This window comes from Neofelis nebulosa, chromosome 2 (genome assembly GCF_028018385.1).
Source record: "Neofelis nebulosa isolate mNeoNeb1 chromosome 2, mNeoNeb1.pri, whole genome shotgun sequence".
NCBI classification, from domain to species: Eukaryota; Metazoa; Chordata; class Mammalia; order Carnivora; family Felidae; genus Neofelis; species Neofelis nebulosa.
In genome coordinates this window covers 95,088,170-95,107,241 of record NC_080783.1, presented here as the reverse complement: position 1 = coordinate 95,107,241, position 19,072 = coordinate 95,088,170, and the positions used below count along the sequence as shown (strand labels likewise).

At 37.3% G+C, this 19,072-nt stretch overlaps 1 protein-coding gene across 3 annotated transcripts in view; it reads right to left on the bottom strand.

The window, feature by feature from the left end:
* Positions 1–19,072, bottom strand: part of ZRANB3 (zinc finger RANBP2-type containing 3) — a 308,537-nt gene that overhangs the window by 281,309 nt on the left and 8,156 nt on the right. Inside the window, exons 2-3 of one of the 3 annotated variants that reach the window (XM_058715457.1) lie at positions 9,833–9,914; positions 5,245–5,412 (exon numbers count right to left, since the gene is read on the bottom strand). The exons of 1 other annotated variant lie outside the window; for it this stretch is intronic. In XM_058715457.1, coding sequence (XP_058571440.1) covers positions 5,245–5,408 — 164 coding nt within the window. In that variant the 5' untranslated portion in view covers positions 5,409–5,412; positions 9,833–9,914. The remainder of the gene's footprint in view (positions 1–5,244; positions 5,413–9,832; positions 9,915–19,072) is intronic. One more of the 3 variants, XM_058715456.1, reaches the window with a different exon arrangement.

Genomic DNA, 19,072 nt, shown 5'->3' with positions numbered 1-19,072 from the left:
CCATCTTTCCCTCAGAACCCTAAAATGGAATCAACTCTTTTAACACCTTGATTTAGATTCCAGAAATGTGAGACAATAAATTTCTGTTGTTTAAGTCGCCCAGTTGTGGTATTTCATTATGACAGCCCTGGCAAACTGATATGGACAGTTTTTTACTTGTAATATACACAAATGTTATAACCCAACAATTATACTTCTTGGTATACACATGACAGAAATGTTTGAGTATGTATGTATTTACCAAGAGATTTCTATACGAATGTTCATAGCATTATTATTTGTAAGAGCCTCAAACTAGTAACAACTCAAATATTCATCAACAGTGAATGAATAAAAGAATTATGGTTTATTTACATATGGCAATGAGAATGAACCAACTACAACCATATGCAACAATAAGGAACATTATCACAATGATGTTGAGTGAAAGAAGTCAGATACAAAAGAGTATATACAGATGATTACAATGATATAGTCAAACATATTAATGTAATCTGTGGTTTGAGTCGTCAGGATAAATGGTTGGTTACCTTTGGAGAGGAGGGAGGCAATAGTGATTGGGAAGGGGCAAGAGAAAGGTTTCTGGGATACAGGTAATGTACTATTTTTTTATCTTTCTCATAGCAATACTGTGAAAATTCTTCAAGTTGTATACTTATAATCTGTACACTTTGTCCCATGTATTTTCTACATCATGTCAAAAAATTCATTAAAAACTGAAAAGGTGATGGGTGGCTCCATCGGTTAAGGATCTGACTTCAGCTCAGGTCATAATCTCACGTCTCATGAGTTCGAGCTCCACGTTGGGCTCTGTGCTGACAGCTCAGAGCCTGGAGCCTGCTTTGGATCCTGTGTCTCCCTCTCTATCTAATATTCTCTCTCTCTCTCTCTCTCTCTCTCTATCTCTCTCTCTCAAAAATAGATAAACATTAAAAAAAGTTAAAAACTGAATAGGAGATAGAGGAAAACACAGACAACAACCTCTTTGACCTCAGACGGAGCAACTTCTTGCTAGACACATCACCAAAGGCAAGGGAAACAGAAGCAAACATGAACTATTGGGACTTCATCAAGATAAAAAGCTTCTGCACAGTGAAGGAAACAATGAACAAAACTAACAGGCAGGCTACAGAATGGGAGAAGATATTTGCAAATGACGTCTGATAAAGGGTTAGTATCCAAAATATAGACTTTGAAACTTATCAACCTCAACACCCAAAAAACAAATAACCCAAGTTAGAAATGGGCAGAAGACATGAATAGACACTTTTCCAAAGACATCCAGATGGCTAACAGACACATGAAAAAATGCTCAACATCATCATTCATCATCAGGGAAATACAAATCACACCACGATGAGACACAACTTCACACCTGTCAGAATGGCTAAAATTAACAACACAAGAAACAACAGGCATTGGCAAGGATGTGGAGAAAAGGGAACCCTCTGGTACTGTTGATGGGAATGCAAACTGGCGCAGTCGCTCTGGAGAACAGTTTGGAGGTTCCTCAGAAAACTAAAAATAGAACTATGCTATGATCCAGCAATTACATTATTAGGTATTTACACAAAGAATACAAAACTACAGTCTCATAGGGGTACATGCACCCCAATGTTTATAGCAGCATTATCAACAATATACAAACTATGGAGAGAGCCCAAATGTCCATCAACTAATCAATGGACAAAAAAAATGTGGCGTGTATATATATATATATGAGTGTGTGTATGTGTGTGTGTGTACACACACACAGGAATATTACTTAGTCATCAAAAAGAATGAAATCTTGCCATTTGCAATGACATGGATGAAGCTAGGACATATCAAGCTAAGTGAAATGAGTCAGTCAGAGAAAGACAAATACGATATGATTTCACTCATATGTGGAATTTAAGAAACAGATGGATAAATGGGAAAGGGGAAAGAGGAGACAGGGGAACAAACCATAAGAGATTCTTAAAAAAATTTTTTTTTAATATTTATTTATTTTTGAGAGAGACAGACAGAGCATGAGGGGGGGAGGGGCAGAGAGAGAGAGAGGGAGACACAGAATCCGAAGCAGGCTCCAGGCTCTGAGCTGTCAGCACAGAGCCCAACGAGAGGCTCGAACTCACGAACCGTGAGATCATGACCTGAGCTGAAGTCGGATGCTTAACTGACTAAGCCACCCAGATGCCCCAAGAGATTCTTAACAATAGAGAATAAACAGAAGGTTGATGGAGGGAGGGGGGTGGGAGATGGGCTACATGAGTGATGGGTATTAAACAAGACATTTGTGAGGAGTACTGGATGTTATATGTAAGTGATGAATCACTGAATTCTATCCTGAAACTAATATTGCACTGTATGTTAAATAACTAAAATTTAAATGAAAAATAAGATAAAAATAAAAAATTAAAATTAAAAATAACAACTGAGTAGGTAAGTTAAACAGACTAGAAAAACTGAATCATGATCTCTTATTAAAAAAAAGATCTTTAAAAGTAGCCATCATGGGGGCGCCTGGGTGGCGCAGTCGGTTAAGCGTCCGACTTCAGCCAGGTCACGATCTCGCGGTCTGTGAGTTCGAGCCCCGCGTCAGGCTCTGGGCTGATGGCTCGGAGCCTGGAGCCTGTTTCCAATTCTGTGTCTCCCTCTCTCTCTGCCCCTCCCCCGTTCATGCTCTGTCTCTCTCTGTCCCAAAAATAAATAAAAAACGTTGAAAAAAAAATTTAAAAAAAAAAAAAAAAAAAGTAGCCATCATGTCGCACAGATAGACACAAAAACTATGAGACATTAATGGAAGAGGAAAAGGTTAAGTCTAATAGACATTGCAGAAAAAGAAAATAAACAGAATGGGTGAGAATCAATATTTAAAGAAGTAACAGCTGAGAATTTTCCAGAATCAACATGACACAAATCCCAGATTAAAAATGCACAATAATCTCAGGGAGAATACATAAAAAGAAAACCAGAATGAATAAATTATAATGAAACTGCAGAACTCTGAAGACCAAGAGAGAATCCTAATAACAGATACAGATAGATTGGATCTAATCAGAAAAGATAGTTGACCTACAAAGGAATGAAAATTAGACTGATTCTTTTTTTTCCTTTTCTTTTTTTTTTAATTTTCAAACTGACAGAAAAGCCAAAAAGAATACTATAGTGAACACTCTTGTACCACTCACCAGATTCAGTGTTAACATTTTGGCTGACTCAAAGTCTCTCTAAACATACATATGTCCTTTCCTTTTGGGAAAATGTAGAAAGTAGGCTGTTCTCAGGATTCTACATCCCAAATTCTTTATCATGCATTTTCCAAGAACAAGAACATTCTTTCAACTACAACATCATTACCTCATCCATGATAATTGACATTATTCATCATTCTTAATACAGTACAGATGAAATTTTCCTATTTATCTTAAATATGTGCTCTAAAACTTTTCTTTTTACTTATCCAGGATCTAATCAAGATTTATATATTGCTGGGGCACCTGGGTGGCTCGGTCAGTTAAGCGTCTGACCTCAGCTCAGGTCATAATCTCACAGTTCATAGGTTCGAACCCTGCATCGGGCTCCGTGCTGACAGCTCAGAGTGTGGAGTCTGCTTCAGATTCTGTGTCTCCCTCGTTCTCTGCCTCTTCCCTGCTCAGGCTCTCTCTCTCAAAAACGAATAAATGTTAAAAAAAAAAATTTTTTTTAAAGATTTATGTATTACTTTCAGATATTTTAACTATTAGGTCTCTCTCAACTTAGGACACTCTCATCACTTCCCTTGGTTGTTTCATGCCATTGTATCACTTGAAGAGTTCAGGTCAATTTTCCAACAAAAATCCCACATTCTGAACAGGTTACACTGTTTCCTCATGATTAAAGGACAGGTAATTTGCAGGAAGAACACCAGTTAGGAATGTTGTATAATTCCTGTGCAGCACATTATGTCTGTAGCTACACCACTATAGGCTATACTAAAGGACCTTTTTGTAGTTTTTCTCCTTGTAATCAATAAGTCACCTGTAAAGTAAATTTTTCAGACTCAAGAGCACACTTTTTAATGGTAACTATGAAAGACATAAGTCAATAGAATACAACCTTCAAAGTGCTAAGAAAAAAAATGGCTATTAAAGTAGAGCCGTAGGGGAGCCTGGTGGCTTAGTCAGTCAAGCGTCCGACTTTTGATTTTAGCTCAGATCATGATCTCAGGGTTGGTGAGATCAAGCCCCACAGTGGGCTCTGCACTGACAGTGCAGTACCTGCTTGGGATTCTCTCTCTCCCTCTTTCTGCTCCTCATCCGTGCATGCACACATGCTCTCTCTCTCTCTCTCTCTCTCTCTCAAAATAAATAAATAAACTTTAAAAAATAGTAGAGCTGGAAGAAAAAAAAATAGTAGAGCTATATTGTCAATCGAAGTATCACTCAAGAATGAAGGCATGGGAATGCAAGCTGGTGCAGCCACTCTGGAAAACAGTATGGAGGTTCCTCAAAAAACTAAAAATAGAATTACCTTACAACCCAGCAATTGCACTACTAGGCATTTATCCAAGGGATACAGGTGTGCTATTTCGAAGGGACACATGCACCCGAATGTTTATAGCAGCACTATCAACAGTAGCCAAAGTATGGAAAGAACCCAAATGTCCATCGATGGGATGAATGGATAAAGAAGATGTGGTATATATATACAATGGGGTATTACAATGGGGTAGGCAATCAAAAAGAATGAAATCTTGCCATTCACAACTACGTGGATGGAACTGGAGGGTATTATGCTAAGTGAAATTAGTCAGAGAAAAGACAAAAATCATATAACTTCATTCACATGAGTACTTTAAGAGACAAAACAGATGAACATAAGGGAAGGAAAACAAAAATAATATAAAAACAGGGAGGGGGACAAAACATAAGAGACTCATAAATATGGAGAACAAATTGAGAGTTACTGGAGGGTTGTGGGAGGGGGGATGGGCTAAATGGGTAAGGGGCACTAAGGAATCTACTCCTGAAATCATTGTTGCACGATATGCTAACTAATTTGGATGTAAATTTGAAAAAATAAAAAATAAAACAAGTTAAAAAAAAAAATGAAGGCAAAATACGATATATCCTAAAATTATTATTTTAAGATATAATAAAAAAAAATAAATGGGAATACTAGGTATATAGAAAAAGAATGGTTTGCACAGACCTTTGCTTTTATATATATATACTTGCCAGAACTTAACATTTTTAGTATGTCTTGAAAAAAGTACTTTACCTGCCATCTCTTCTGAGGGCAAAAGCAATGCCATCTTTCTGGAAAGGAAGCAGCTTTGCTCTTAGTTTGTCAGGCAAAAAATCCAACTGTTTATAAGATTCATTTGTCAAACAAGAATTCTGAGGTGGAAGAGACTTTTTTATCTTATGAACTCTAGGCATCATGCTCCTAAAAAAAAAAAAAAGAAAGAAAAGAAAAAGAAATCACCAAAGAGGAGGGATGGGGAAAATGGTTATTACTACGTGTATTAGAGAATTAAACATAAATAATAATACTAAAGTACTTATATCAGTAGTACTGATATAAAGTACTGATAGTATATCAGTCGACTTGATATACTATCTACATAAATTGGTTAAATAACTTTCACAAAATGAGCTCTTAAGACAATTCAAAGCACTGAGCCCAAAAGCAATTACTCAATGCACAATCTAGGAACCAGCATCCTTTATTTCATTTGTATTTCAAACTGAACCATAATATAACCATAACCCTGTGTTAAGCAATAAATGTTTTACTGAAAAGTTAAAAATCAACCAGATTTTTTAAAACTAAATAATTTTTTTTTTTTTGAGAGAGAGAGAGGGGGCACAAGTGAGCAAAGGCCAGAGAGAGAGAGAGAGCGAGAAAGAGAGAGAGAGAAGCGGGGTTCACCCGAAGCGGGCTCGTGTTTTACCCAAAGCAGGGCTCGAGTTCACCCCAAGCAGAGCCCAGAGCTCATCCCAAGTGGGGCTCGAGCTCACCCTATAAGGGACTGGAACTCATGAACTGTGCTTAATGATGACCCCTCCAGCACCTAAAAACTAAATAATTTTTAAAATAAGAAATGATTTCCTATAGAAAGTGGAAGTCTTTTAAAATTAATCCTTTTAAGATATACATTTTCATATCACACCAAATTTTCTAAGAATGGGGTAAAACTGCATTTTAAAAATTATAAAATACAAAGACATCAACTCCAAATTTATAATTATATTAACTCAACATTATTAAATGAGATTCGTTTTTAAATATTAAAATGAATTCTTTTAAATCAAATGAATCCACAGAATGAATCACTGCCTGACTGGCACTTTCCTCACCACTGGGTTTCCACAAATGTCATTTTAATTTTTTTATATAAAAATTTCATATATCTGTAAATTCTCAGATCTATGCAAGAAAAAGTCTTACTAAGTCACTAAACTAGAAAACTTCTCTAATAATATTTTGTATTTAGATTGCTTACATGGTTATATATTCTGTATTTTTAAAATAAGGTTTTTAACATTTTTTATTTATTTTTGGGAGACAGAGAGAGAACGTGAGCGGAGGAGGGGCAGAGAGAGAAGGAGATGAAGAATCCAAAGCAGGCTTCAGGCTCCGAGCTGTCAACACACAGCTCAACACAGGGCTCGAACTCACAGACCGTGAGATCATGACCTGAGCCACAGTCAGACGCCTAACTGACTGAGCCACCCAGGCGTCCCAATTGTTATGTTTATACAGAATGTCACTCCATCTTCAAAGTAAATTTGCTTTTCTCTCAATTACTTGCAGATTTATAAAACTTTACACCCCACCCAAAAGAAGTCATCAACTTCTGTATCCAATGTTTAAGAATCTCAAGAATTCAACAAATATTTACTAATAACAAATAGTTATAATCTGCCAGAATCCAGAGAAGCAAAGACCACTCTCACAAAGCTTACATTTTTGAGGGGGAGACTAAAAATAAATAAATAATTACAAATAAATAAGTACAAATAATATGAAGGAACTTAAGAGAGTAATGACCGCTTTAGGTAGGCTGACCAGGTAAGGACTCTCCTAGGATGAGCTTAGTCTATAGTGTGAAGGGGGTAAAAGAGCCAACCAAGTTCAAAATTGAGAGAAGAGCACTTCACACAGACAGGATCAATGGAAAGCCTCCACGCTGAGAAAGGGCTGAGTGATTTTAGAAACAGAAAGGAGGCCGATGTGGCTGAACCAAAGTAGAGAATGGTAGAAGATAAAGCTATTGAGATAATCAACAGTAAAATCATCACCTCAAAATATCCATAAGCCTTAAATGACCAATGGGCTACTTACACGCAGGCACAGTTACCAAAACAAGGGAAAATTCCATATGTTCCCATACCTCTTCACCTTCTACCATTAAAAACTGCCTCACTGCAGACAATCTCTCTTCTGCCATTCTGCCCACTGCTCCCTTGCAGTGTATTCAATAAACTTCTATCTACTTTGTTCAGCCTCAGGTGAATTCTTTCACTGCCCACACCACCAGCCTCTCCCCTACTGTCACCTCACATATAAGAAGAGCCCCCATTCAATCGGGAGAGACACCACGTTGATCTGACAAACACAATACAAAAAAATATGTATATAAGCCATTTTCCCTTATTCATGGGTAAACAACATATTAGTAAACCAAGACAGCAATAAATTAAAAGCCTAAAATATTAAGACATTTAAAATGGGCTTATTTTAGGCACCTGGGTGGCTCAGTCAGTTGAACATCAGACTGGATTTTGGCTCAGGTCATGATCTTACTGTTCATGAGATTGAGTCCTGGGTCTGGTTCCATGCTGACTGAGCTTGGAGCCTGCCAGTATTCTCTCTCTCCCTATCCCTCTGTCCCCTGACTCAAAATAAACAAACTTTTAAAAAATAAACAAAATGGGCTTATTTTAGGAATGCAATGCTAGTTAAACTTTTAAAACTCAATCAAACCGCAAATAATCTTGAAAAAGAATGAAGTTAGACAGCTTATACTTCCTGCTTGTAAAACATACCACAAAGCTACCAAAGACAGTGTAGTACTAGATTGATGACAGACAGATCAGTGGAACAGATTTGAGATTCCAGAAATAAACTCTTACATTCAGGGTTAGTTGATTTTTCACGGGGTGCCAAAATACTTCAACAGGAAAAGAACAGTCAAAATGGACCAAAAACTAAAATGTAGTAGCCAGAATGGTAAAACTCTTAAAAAAAAAAAAAAAAAAAAAAAAAAAAAAAAAAAAAAAGCAGAAGAGTAAATCTTCATGCCCTTGGGTTATGTGATGATTTCTTAAATACAAAGCCAAAAATAAAAGCAACAACAGCAAAAAATAAACTGGACTTCACCAAAATTAAAACCTTTACAGCTGTAAATAACACCATCAAGGAAGTGAAGACAACCCAAAGAAGGGTAGAAAATATTTTCAAATTATATCTGACAAAAATGGATACCCAGAATATATAAGGAAGATAACCCTATCTAAAAATGGGCAAATATCTGAATAGACATTTCTCCAAATAATGTACATAAATGGCCAATAAGCACACACAAAAAAATGTTCAACATCATTAGTAGTAAGGAAACTGCAAATCAAAACCAAAATGAGATGCTTCACACTCATTAGGATGGCAAAATAAAAAAAAAAGATAAGACCTGGAAATTCTACTTCTAGGTATACACCCAAAACAAATGTAAAACATACAAGCACACAAAAACTTGCATAAAAATGTTCATAGTAGAATTATTCATAGTAGTTAAAAAGAGAAACAAACAGGGGCGCCTGGGTGGCGCAGTCGGTTAAGCGTCCGACTTCAGCCAGGTCACGATCTCGCGGTCCGTGAGTTCGAGCCCCGCGTCAGGCTCTGGGCTGATGGCTCGGAGCCTGGAGCCTGTTTCCGATTCTGTGTCTCCCTCTCTCTCTGCCCCTCCCCCGTTCATGCTCTGTCTCTCTCTGTCCAAAAATAAATAAAAAACGTTGGAAAAAAAAAAAAAGAGAAACAAACAAAATGTCCATAAACTGATGACATGATAAAGAAAATGTAGTATATCCATACAATGGAGTATAAAATCAATGAAATCATTGACAATAAAATCAATGAAATCCTGATACATGCTATAACATGAATGAACCCTGAAAATATTAAACTCAGGGACAGAAGTCAAGGTCCAGAGTAGGCAAATACCTTCAGATAGAAAGTAAATGAGTAGCTGCCTAAGTCTAGAGTCTGGACAGTGGGTGGGAAGAGTATGGTGGCAGAGAACAGAGAGCAACCGCTAATAAGCACTGGGTTTCTTTTTAGAGTGATGAAACTGTTCTAAAATTAGATTGTGATGATGGTTCCCAAACTCTATGAATATATCAAAACTCACAGAATTGCAAAACGAGTGAATTTTACAGTATGAGAATTATATCTCAATTAAGCTGTTAAAAAATGCACTGTGAAAAAAGCTCAATCACTGTAATTCTCAAAAATGACAAAGAAGTTGCACAGTCATCTCAACAGTAGGGAAAAAAGCATCTGATAAAATTCAAAATTCATTTAGAACAAAAGGTACCTAACATAGGAAAAATAGGAGAACTTACTTCATATGATACAAGTTTTTACCAAAAACCTTCAGCAAACATCAGACTTAAGGTAAAATGTTGAAACCTTTCCCTGCAAGATCAGAAAAGACATAAATATATCTATTATTGCCAATTTTATTTAACAGTGTAAATCACCTCACTTGAATTAAAAAAAAAAAAAAAAGGGGAAAGGAGAAATAAAAAAAATCAAAAATTTCGTTCCAGTCCAAGACAGCAACATGGGAAAACCCTAAACCCACCTTCTCCATGAACACACCAATTCTATGCCTATGTACAGAATAATTCCTCCTGAAGAAGAACTGAGGGCTGTCTGAACAACTTCTACAAAACAAAAGATAAGCCAATGAAGACATGCTAACAAAGGAAACCCCACCTCTGATGCTGCCAACTGCATAAGGGATGGACTGACCTTGAGCAGATTCATCTACCCTAGGGCACGGAGGAAAAAAAAAAAAAAAGCCATGGTTTAAAAGGGCAACTAGAATATACAGGAACCAGCCCAACGGAATCCTGCTGAATGGCGGTGAGCTACTGCAACTACCTTCAAGTGGGAGATTCTGGCAAGCCCAACATTTATGCACATCCTCCGCCTTGAGAGTGCAATAGGAGCAGGGTTCAGGTGCCAGAGCCGGCCTACCACATCAGCAAGCACCGCGTCCCTGACCCATACCAGCCTGGGATGCCCTGGATCACAGAAGAAAATATCAGGGTTTGAAAGAGAAGCTAGTATATAAAATATCCAGCCATACAACTCCATCAAACAGCAAGGGAACTGCTGGAACTCTCCAGGTTGGAGAGGTTGGACAGCATCAGTTTACATTCAGTTTCCACCCTGATGGTGCGGATGGGAGTAGGGTGTGGGCACCTTAGGTGGCCTATTCCTTCAGTGAGCTATGGGCCCCTAGCCCACACCAGCCCCAGCCATCCCACCAAAACAGCCTCAGAGCAGCATACACAAGGACAATCCATGTCACCACTTGTTTACAACTCCAGCCATACTGTCAAGGTGATACACGCATAAAGCACCCCAGTGCATTCCGGGCCTGCACCACTTTGGCTCCAGGAAGCTTGCTAGGGCACCCCAGGGCACAGTGCTCTAAGACCTCCTGGCTCACACCTACTTAAGGCTCCAGCCACCCATCCAAGGTGCCCCCCTCCATAGAGTGTCCCAGGAATCCCCAGCCCATGCCCATATCAGTTTTAAACACCTGCCAAAGGCACTAGTGGAACACCTCAGGAAACCACTGTCCCCACCCTGCCAAGGTTCCAGCCACCTTGCCAGGGCAGCCCCTGCATAAGCACACCAGGACACTCTAGCCTCTACAAGCCTCAGCTCCTGTCAACCCTACCTGGGAATCCTCGGTGCTGAGCATCCCAAGACATACTGATTTGCATCCACTCCAGCTTCAACCACCTCCCTCCTATGTGGAGACCCCTGGGAAATGCCCCAGCCTGTGTGCACTTCAGCTACAGCTATCATGCCAGGGTACCCCTGCATGCAGCACAATGGGACACCGTGGCTTGGACCCTGCCTTAGCTCTGGCTGCCCCAGCAGGGTGCACTCTATGCAGCAAGTCCTGGGACACTGTGGTGGTTTCCACCCACTTCAGCTTCAGCTATCCTGCCAGAGTGCCCTCTGTGTAGAGAACCCATGGACTGTACTGACCCACATCCACTTCAGCTTTAGCTCTCCTACCAAGGCATCCTCTACACAGTCCCAGGACACTCTGGCTAACATACACTTCACCTTTAGCTGTCCTGCCAGGGTGCCTTGAGACAAAGAGTCCTGAGACCACCCCGACATATGCCCACTTCAGCTGAGGTCATCATATCATGTCGGCCCCAATACAGAGTGCCCCAGACATCCCAGCCATCCAACCAAAGTCACTAGGCACACACAGTCTACACAGGGGATGATTATATACAAGACCATTGCTTAAAATTTAGGAGAATTAGCTGTTCCACCTAATTCATAGAAACAAGTGAAGAAAATAAGGAGACAGAGGAACATCCTTCAAATGAAAAAACAAAACAAAACCTCAGAAAAAGAACTAAATGAAACAGATAAGCAATATGCTTGATAAAGGATTCAAGTAACGATCATAAAAATGCTTGTTGGACAGAAAAGAAGAATGGAAAAACTTAGTGAGAATTTTGACAAACAGAAAATATAAAAGAATAATCAGAGTTGAGAAATACAGTAAGTGAAATGGAAATTACACTAGAGGGAATCAACAATACATTAGAAGATGTAGAAGAACAGATTTGTGATCTGTGTAATGAAAGAACCTGTGCTAAACAAAAAATATAATTATAATAATATTAATAAATAAGGATAGGTCAGGGGATCTCTTATACAAGACCAAACGAACATTCACATTATACAGGTACTAGAAGGAAAAGAGAGAAAAAGGCATAGAACTTATTTAAAAAAGAATAGATGAAAAATTCCCTAGCCTATGGAAGAACAGACATCCAGGTTCATGAAGCATAGAGAATTCCAAAAAAGATGGCCCAAGAAGGTGCACACTGTAATACATAATAATTAATATGCCAAAGGTTAAATATAAAGAAAACATTTTTAAATCAGTAAGAAAGAAGTAAAAAGTTACATATAGGGGAAACACCATAAGGCCATCAGCCGATTTCTCAGCAGAACCTTTGTGGGTCAGAAATGAGTGGTATGATACATTCAAAGTGCTGAAAGGAAAAAAAAACAAAAACAAAAATAGGCTACCTGTCATAATTTTCATTCAGAATTGATGGAAAGATAGATTTCCCAGAATAACAAATGTTAAAGAAGGGTATTACCACTAAAGCAGCCTTACAAGAAATCTTAAAGGGAATTCTTTAAGTGGAAAAGAGAGGCTCGTAATTAAAAGTACGAAAATTACAAATAAAAATAGGTAATAAATGACATCATATAAATAAAGTATGGAAGGCATGAGTAAAAAAAGTTCTTTCAGAACTTCCAATGTGTTCAGACTTAAGTGACCATCAACTTAATACAGCCTGATATATAATTAGGACACCATATATGAACCTCATGGTAACCAGAAACACAACACCTATAACACACAAACAATAAAAAGAAAGCCAAGCATAATACTACAGAAAGTAATTAATAACTAGGAAAGAAAGCAAAAGAAAAAAAAATACTAACAAAAACAACTAAACACAATTAACAAAATGGCAAGACACACATCTATCAATAATTAACTTTAAATGTGAATGGACTAAATGATCCAATCAAAAAGATATGGGGAACAGAAAAATTTCACACACACACACACACACACACACACACACACATCTACATATTGCCTACAAGAGACTCCCTTCAGACTCAAAAAGGCACAAAAACTGAAAACTAAAGGAAGGAAAAAGATATTCCATGAAAATGGAAGGGAGAAAAAAGCCAAGGTAGCAATACCTGTATCAGACAAAACAGAGTTTAAAACTAACAATGTAATGAAAGACAAAGACACTATATAACGATAAAGAAGATAATTCAACAAGGGGATATAAGAATTGTAAATATCTATGTACCCAATGGTGAATCACCAAAACACAAAACACAAATGTTAATAGAGACAAAGGGAGAAATTGCAGTAATACAATAATAGTAGGAGACTTTAACACCTCAGTTATATCAAAGGATATTCATCCAGGCAGAACCAATAAAGAAAACACCACCTTTTTTCTAAATTTTTTTTAAGGTTTATTTATTTTTGAGAGAGAGAAAGAAACACAGAGCACAAGCAGGATAGGGGCAGAGAGAGACACAAAATCTGAAGCAGGCTCCAGGCTCCGAGCTATCAGCAAAAAGCCCAATGCAGGGCTCGAACCCATGAATTGTAAGATCATGAACTGAACCAAAGTTGGACACTTAACCGACTGAGCCACCCAGGCACCCAGGAAACACCACCTTTGAATGACACATTAGACAAGAAGGACCTAACATATATATAGAACATCTGGTCACAAGACAGCAAAATACACATTCTTTTCAAATGCACAAGGAGCATTCTCCAGGATAGATCACATCTTAGGCCACAAAGTAAGCTTCAATAAATTTCAGAAGACTGAAATCATATCATGCATCTTTTATGACCACAATATTATGAAACTAGAAATCAATCACAAGAAAAAACTGGAAAAAACACAAATATGTGGAAGCGAAGACATGTCAACGGGTCAACAAAGAAATCAAAAAGGAAACTGAAAAACACATGAAGGGGCGCCTGGGTGGCTCAGTCAGTTGAGCATCCAACTATTGATTTCATCTCAGGTCATGACCCCAGGGTCATGAGATGGAGCCCTGCGTTGGGCACTGTGTGGAGCCTGCTTAAGATTCTCTCTCTGCCCCTCTCCCCAGTTCACTCTATATCAAAAATAATAAAAATAAAATAAACTTTAGAAAAACACATGGAAACAAATGAAAATGAAAAAGAGGAAAAGTTTTAGTGATACAGACCTATCTCAAGAATCAAGATAAATCTTAACTAAGCAATCTAACTTTACAACTAAAGGAACTAGAAAAAGAAGAACAAAGCCCACAGCAGAAGAAATAATAAAGATCAGGACAGAAATAAATGAAATAGAGACTAAAAGCAAAGCAAAACAAAAAGAATAGGAAAGATCAATGAAACAAGGAGCTGGCTTGTAGGAAAGATTAACAAAATTGATAAAACTTTTAGCCAGACTCCTCAAAAAACAAAAACAAAACTCAAACAGGAGAAAATAAAATTAGAAATGAAGGAGAAGTAACATTCAACACCACAGAACAATAAAGAATTGTAAGACAATACGACAAAAAATTATATGCCAACAAAGGGGACAGCCTACAAGAAATGGATAAACTCCTAGAAACACAATCTTCCAAAACTGAATCAGGAAGAAATAGAAAAATCTGAACAGACTAATTACTAATAAGAAAATTAAATTGGTGAGGCACCTGGGTGGCTCAGTCAGTTAAGCATCTGACTTCAGTCATGATCTCATGGTTTGTGGGTTTGAGCCCCACATCAGGCTTTGTGCTGACAGCTCAGAGCCTGGATTCTGCCACAGATTCTGTGTCTCCCTCTCTCTGTCTCTCCCCTGCTTGCATTCTGTCTCTCAATAAATAAAACACATAAGTGCTAAAAATAAATTAGTTAAAATTAAAAAAAAAAAAAGAAAATTAAATCGGTAATCCAAAAACTCCTGACAAACCAAAGTCCAGCACCAAATGGCTTCACAGGCAAATTCTACCAAACATTTAAAGAAGAATTAATACCTATTGTTGGGGTACCTTGGTGACTCAATTGGCTGAGCGTCCAACTCTTGGTTTCAGCTCAGGTCATGACCTCACAGTTTGTGAGTTTGAGCCCTATGTCAGACATTGAGCTGACAGTGAGGAGCCTACTTGGGATTCTCTCTCCCTGTCTTGCTGCCCCTCTTGTGTGCTGTCTTTCTCAAAATAAATAAACTTTTAAAAAACAATAAAAAAAAATGTAAATACCTATTATCCTCAAACTAGTCCAAAAAATAGAAGAGGGAAAAAAAACTTACATTCTATTAGGCCAGGATTACTCTGATACCAAAGAAACTACCAAAAAAAGAAACCTACAGGCCAACATCTCTGAACATAGGATCTTCAAGAAAATATCAGCAAACTACATTCAACAATACATTAAAAATCTTCAAGAAAATATCATCAAACTATATTCAACAATACATTAAAAAGATCACTCACCATGATCAAGTAGGATTTATTCCAAGGACACAATGGCTCAATATTAGAAAATCAATCAACATGATATGCCACAAGCAACAAAATTAAGGATAAAAATCATATGATCATCTCAATAGATGCAAAAAAAAGGATTTGGCAAAATTCAACATCTGTTCATGATATATTTTGAAAAAACCTCTCAAACTAGGTTTATAGGGAACATATCTAAACATAATAAATGCTATTTATGAAAAACCCAGAGCTGATATCATACTCAATGGTGAAACACTAAGAGCTTTTCCTCTAAGACCAGGAACAAGACAAGAATGTCCACTTTTAATCAACCCAGTATTGGAAATCCTAGCCACAGCAATCAGACAAAAAAAAGAAATAAAAGGTATCCAAATTGCTAAGATAGTAGTTTTGACTTTTTGCAGATGGTGTGATACTAGACACAGAAAACTCTAAAGATTTGACATAAAACTACTAAAAGTAATACATGAAATCAGTAAAGTTGAAGGATACAAAATTAGTAAACATACACCAGCTGCATTTCTATATACTAATAACAAAGTAGCAAAAAGAGAAAATAAATTCATTTATAGCTGCAGCAAAAAGAATACCTAGAAATAAACTTAACACAGAGGTGAAAGACTTACTCTGAAAACTATAAAATATTGATGAAGAAACTGAAGATGACAGAAACAAACGGGAAGATATTCCACGATTATGCACTGGAAGAATACTGTTAAAATGTCCCCCCTGCCCAAAGCAGTCTACAGATGCAATGCAATCCCTATGAAAATACCAATAGCATTTTTCACAGAATTCCAATAAATAATCCTAAAAATTGTATGGACCCACAAAGACCCTGAACAACCAAAGCAATCTTAAGAAAGAACAAAGCTGGAGATATCATGGTCATATATTTCAAGATATACTACAAAGCTATAGAAATCAAAACAGTGTGGGGGCGCCTGGGTGGCGCAGTCGGTTAAGCGTCCGACTTCAGCCAGGTCACGATCTCGCGGTCCGTGAGTTCGAGCCCCCCGTCAGGCTCTGGGCTGATGGCTCGGAGCCTGGAGCCTGTTTCCGATTCTGTGTCTCCCTCTCTCTCTGCCCCTCCCCCATTCATGCTCTGTCTCTCTCTGTCCCAAAAATAAAGTAAAAACGTTGGAAAAAAAAAAAAATTAAAAAAAAAAAAAGAAATCAAAACAGTGTGGCACTGGCAGAAAGATAGACCCAGAGATAACACAACATAATAGAGAGCCCAGAAATAAACCCATGCTTACCTCGTCAACTAATCTATGACAAAGGAGGGAAGAATATACAATAAGGAAAAAACAGTCTCTTCAAGGAATGGTGCTGGGAATTCTGGACAGCTACATGCAAAAAAATGAAACCCTTTCTCACATCATCCAAAAAAACAATCAAAAACCTCAAAATGGATTAAAGACCTAAATGTGAGACACGAAACCATAAAACCCCTAGAGGAGTTTATGCCTCCTAGAGGCAGTAATTTGACTTTGGCCTTTGTAACATTTTTCTAGATACGTCTCCTCAGGCAAGGGGGAAAAAAGCAAAAATAAACTATTGGGACTACACCAAAATCAAAAGCTTTTGCACAGGGAAGGAAATCATCCACAAAACAAAAAAGCAACCTAGTGGTGAGCCTGGGTGGCTCAGTTGGTTAAGCGTCTGACTTTGGAGGTCATGATCTCGCAGTTCATGAGTTCAAGCCCTGCATGGGGCTCTGTGCTGACAGCTTAGAGCCTGAAGCCTACTTTGTATTCTGTGCCTTCCTCTCTCTCTCTGCCCCTCCCCCACTTGCACTCTGTCTCTCTCTCTCTCTCAAAAATAAAAAACATTAAAAATATATATTAAATAAAAAATAAATATCTAACAGATGACAGAGCAGGATTATGTGCATAGAATTAAAATAATTTATACATAATTGGTAGAGTTGTAAGCAAATTTAGTAAGGTTGATGAATACATAATCAATATACACAGTCATTTTCCTCTACACAGGCAAAAAGAAAATAAAATTTTAAACTGATACCATTCTCAAGAGTATCAAAAACTACACATTTTAGAAATGAATCTAATAAAAATAAGTGTAAGACCTGTGAGCAGAAAAACTGTAAGACATTTTTTAGTAAAATGAAACAACACATAAAACAAAGAAGTGATAACCCTGTTAATAGATTGGAACTAATTATAATATAAACTCTTTTCAGATGATATGACAGGTCACTGAAACAACACGAACATCAGCAAAAACAGGCCCAGTTATTAGTTCCAAAGGTGGGGGATGAACTGATGTTTTTTGGGGATGCCTATCATATAATAGTGTCTTCTTTGTGTCAAGAACTTGAACATATACTGGCTAATTTAATCCTGAGAACTATATGACAAGTACTATATTCTTCTTCACTAATGAGGAAACTATGACATTGGATAAGAAAGCCAGGATTCAAATGCAAGCTTGTATGGCTACAAAGCCTAAACAGAAGTAAATCTTCATCCAAAGAATTTACACACATTAAAAAATCATGGGGATTTTGGGTGGCTCAGTCGGTTAAGTGTCCAATTCCTGATTTTGGCCCAGGTCATGTTCTTATGGTTCATGAGATCGAGCCACGTGTTGGGCTCTACAATGATGGTCCAGAGTCTGCTTAGGATTGTCTTTCTCTCTCTCTCTCTCTCAAAATAAATAAACATTAAAAATAAATAAATAAAACACAGCCAGAAAGCAAACAAATAAACCAAAAAGAACTCCAAATCCTATCTTGATGTATGCTTTTAGGAAGATGGGGTATACAATCACTGGGAAAAACATTTTGACAATTTCTTAAATAACTAAATATCCAACTGCCATCTGACTCAGCAATGGTACTCCCGGGCATTTATCCTAGAGAAATCAAAACTTCTGTCTAAAAAAAATAAAAAAATTTAAAAAAGCACTATTCATGAATATTTACAGTTTTATTCACAACAGCCAAAAACTAATAAGAACTCAGACATACTTCAGTGGGTGAATGGTCAAACTGTGGTACATCCAAATCATGGAACACTACTCAGCAATAAAGAGGCACAAATGATATACACAACAATCTGGATGAATCTCCAGAGAATTATGCTGAGGTAAAAAAAAAAAAAAAAAAAAAAAAAAAAAGCCAAACTTCAAAGGTTACACAGTTGTTGATTCCATTTCTATAACATTACTGCAACGTCAAAATTATAAAAATAGAGAACAGATTAGTAGTTGCCAGGGGTGAAGGTGGAAAGTGATGGATGCTATAAGGCAACATGAGGTATCCCTGTGGGATGCAATTGTTCTTTTTCTTGATATGGCAATAGCCTGGTTGTGATATATACTGTAGTTTTGTAAGCTGTTACCATTGAGGAAAACTGAGCAAGCATATGCAGGATCTTTTTGCATTATTTCTCACAACAGTAAACAAATTTACAATAATTTCAAAATACAAAGTTTAACTTTAAAAAATGGGGGAAACACTCTGGCTTAACACATACCAATGGATCTCAAAGTTTTGGATAATGAGGTCCATAAAGATAAAACTCCAAGATCATGTAGCTTGTGACAGAGGTAAAATGTATCTGGGTCGTTGCTTTCTTTTTAACACAGGAATGTACCTCCTCAGCTTCAGAACTAAACCACAGTGAAAATATAAATTTTAAACTGTCAAAACAATTACAGTTAAAAAATAAGTAATCATCTAATAAATTTTATTCCTGAATTT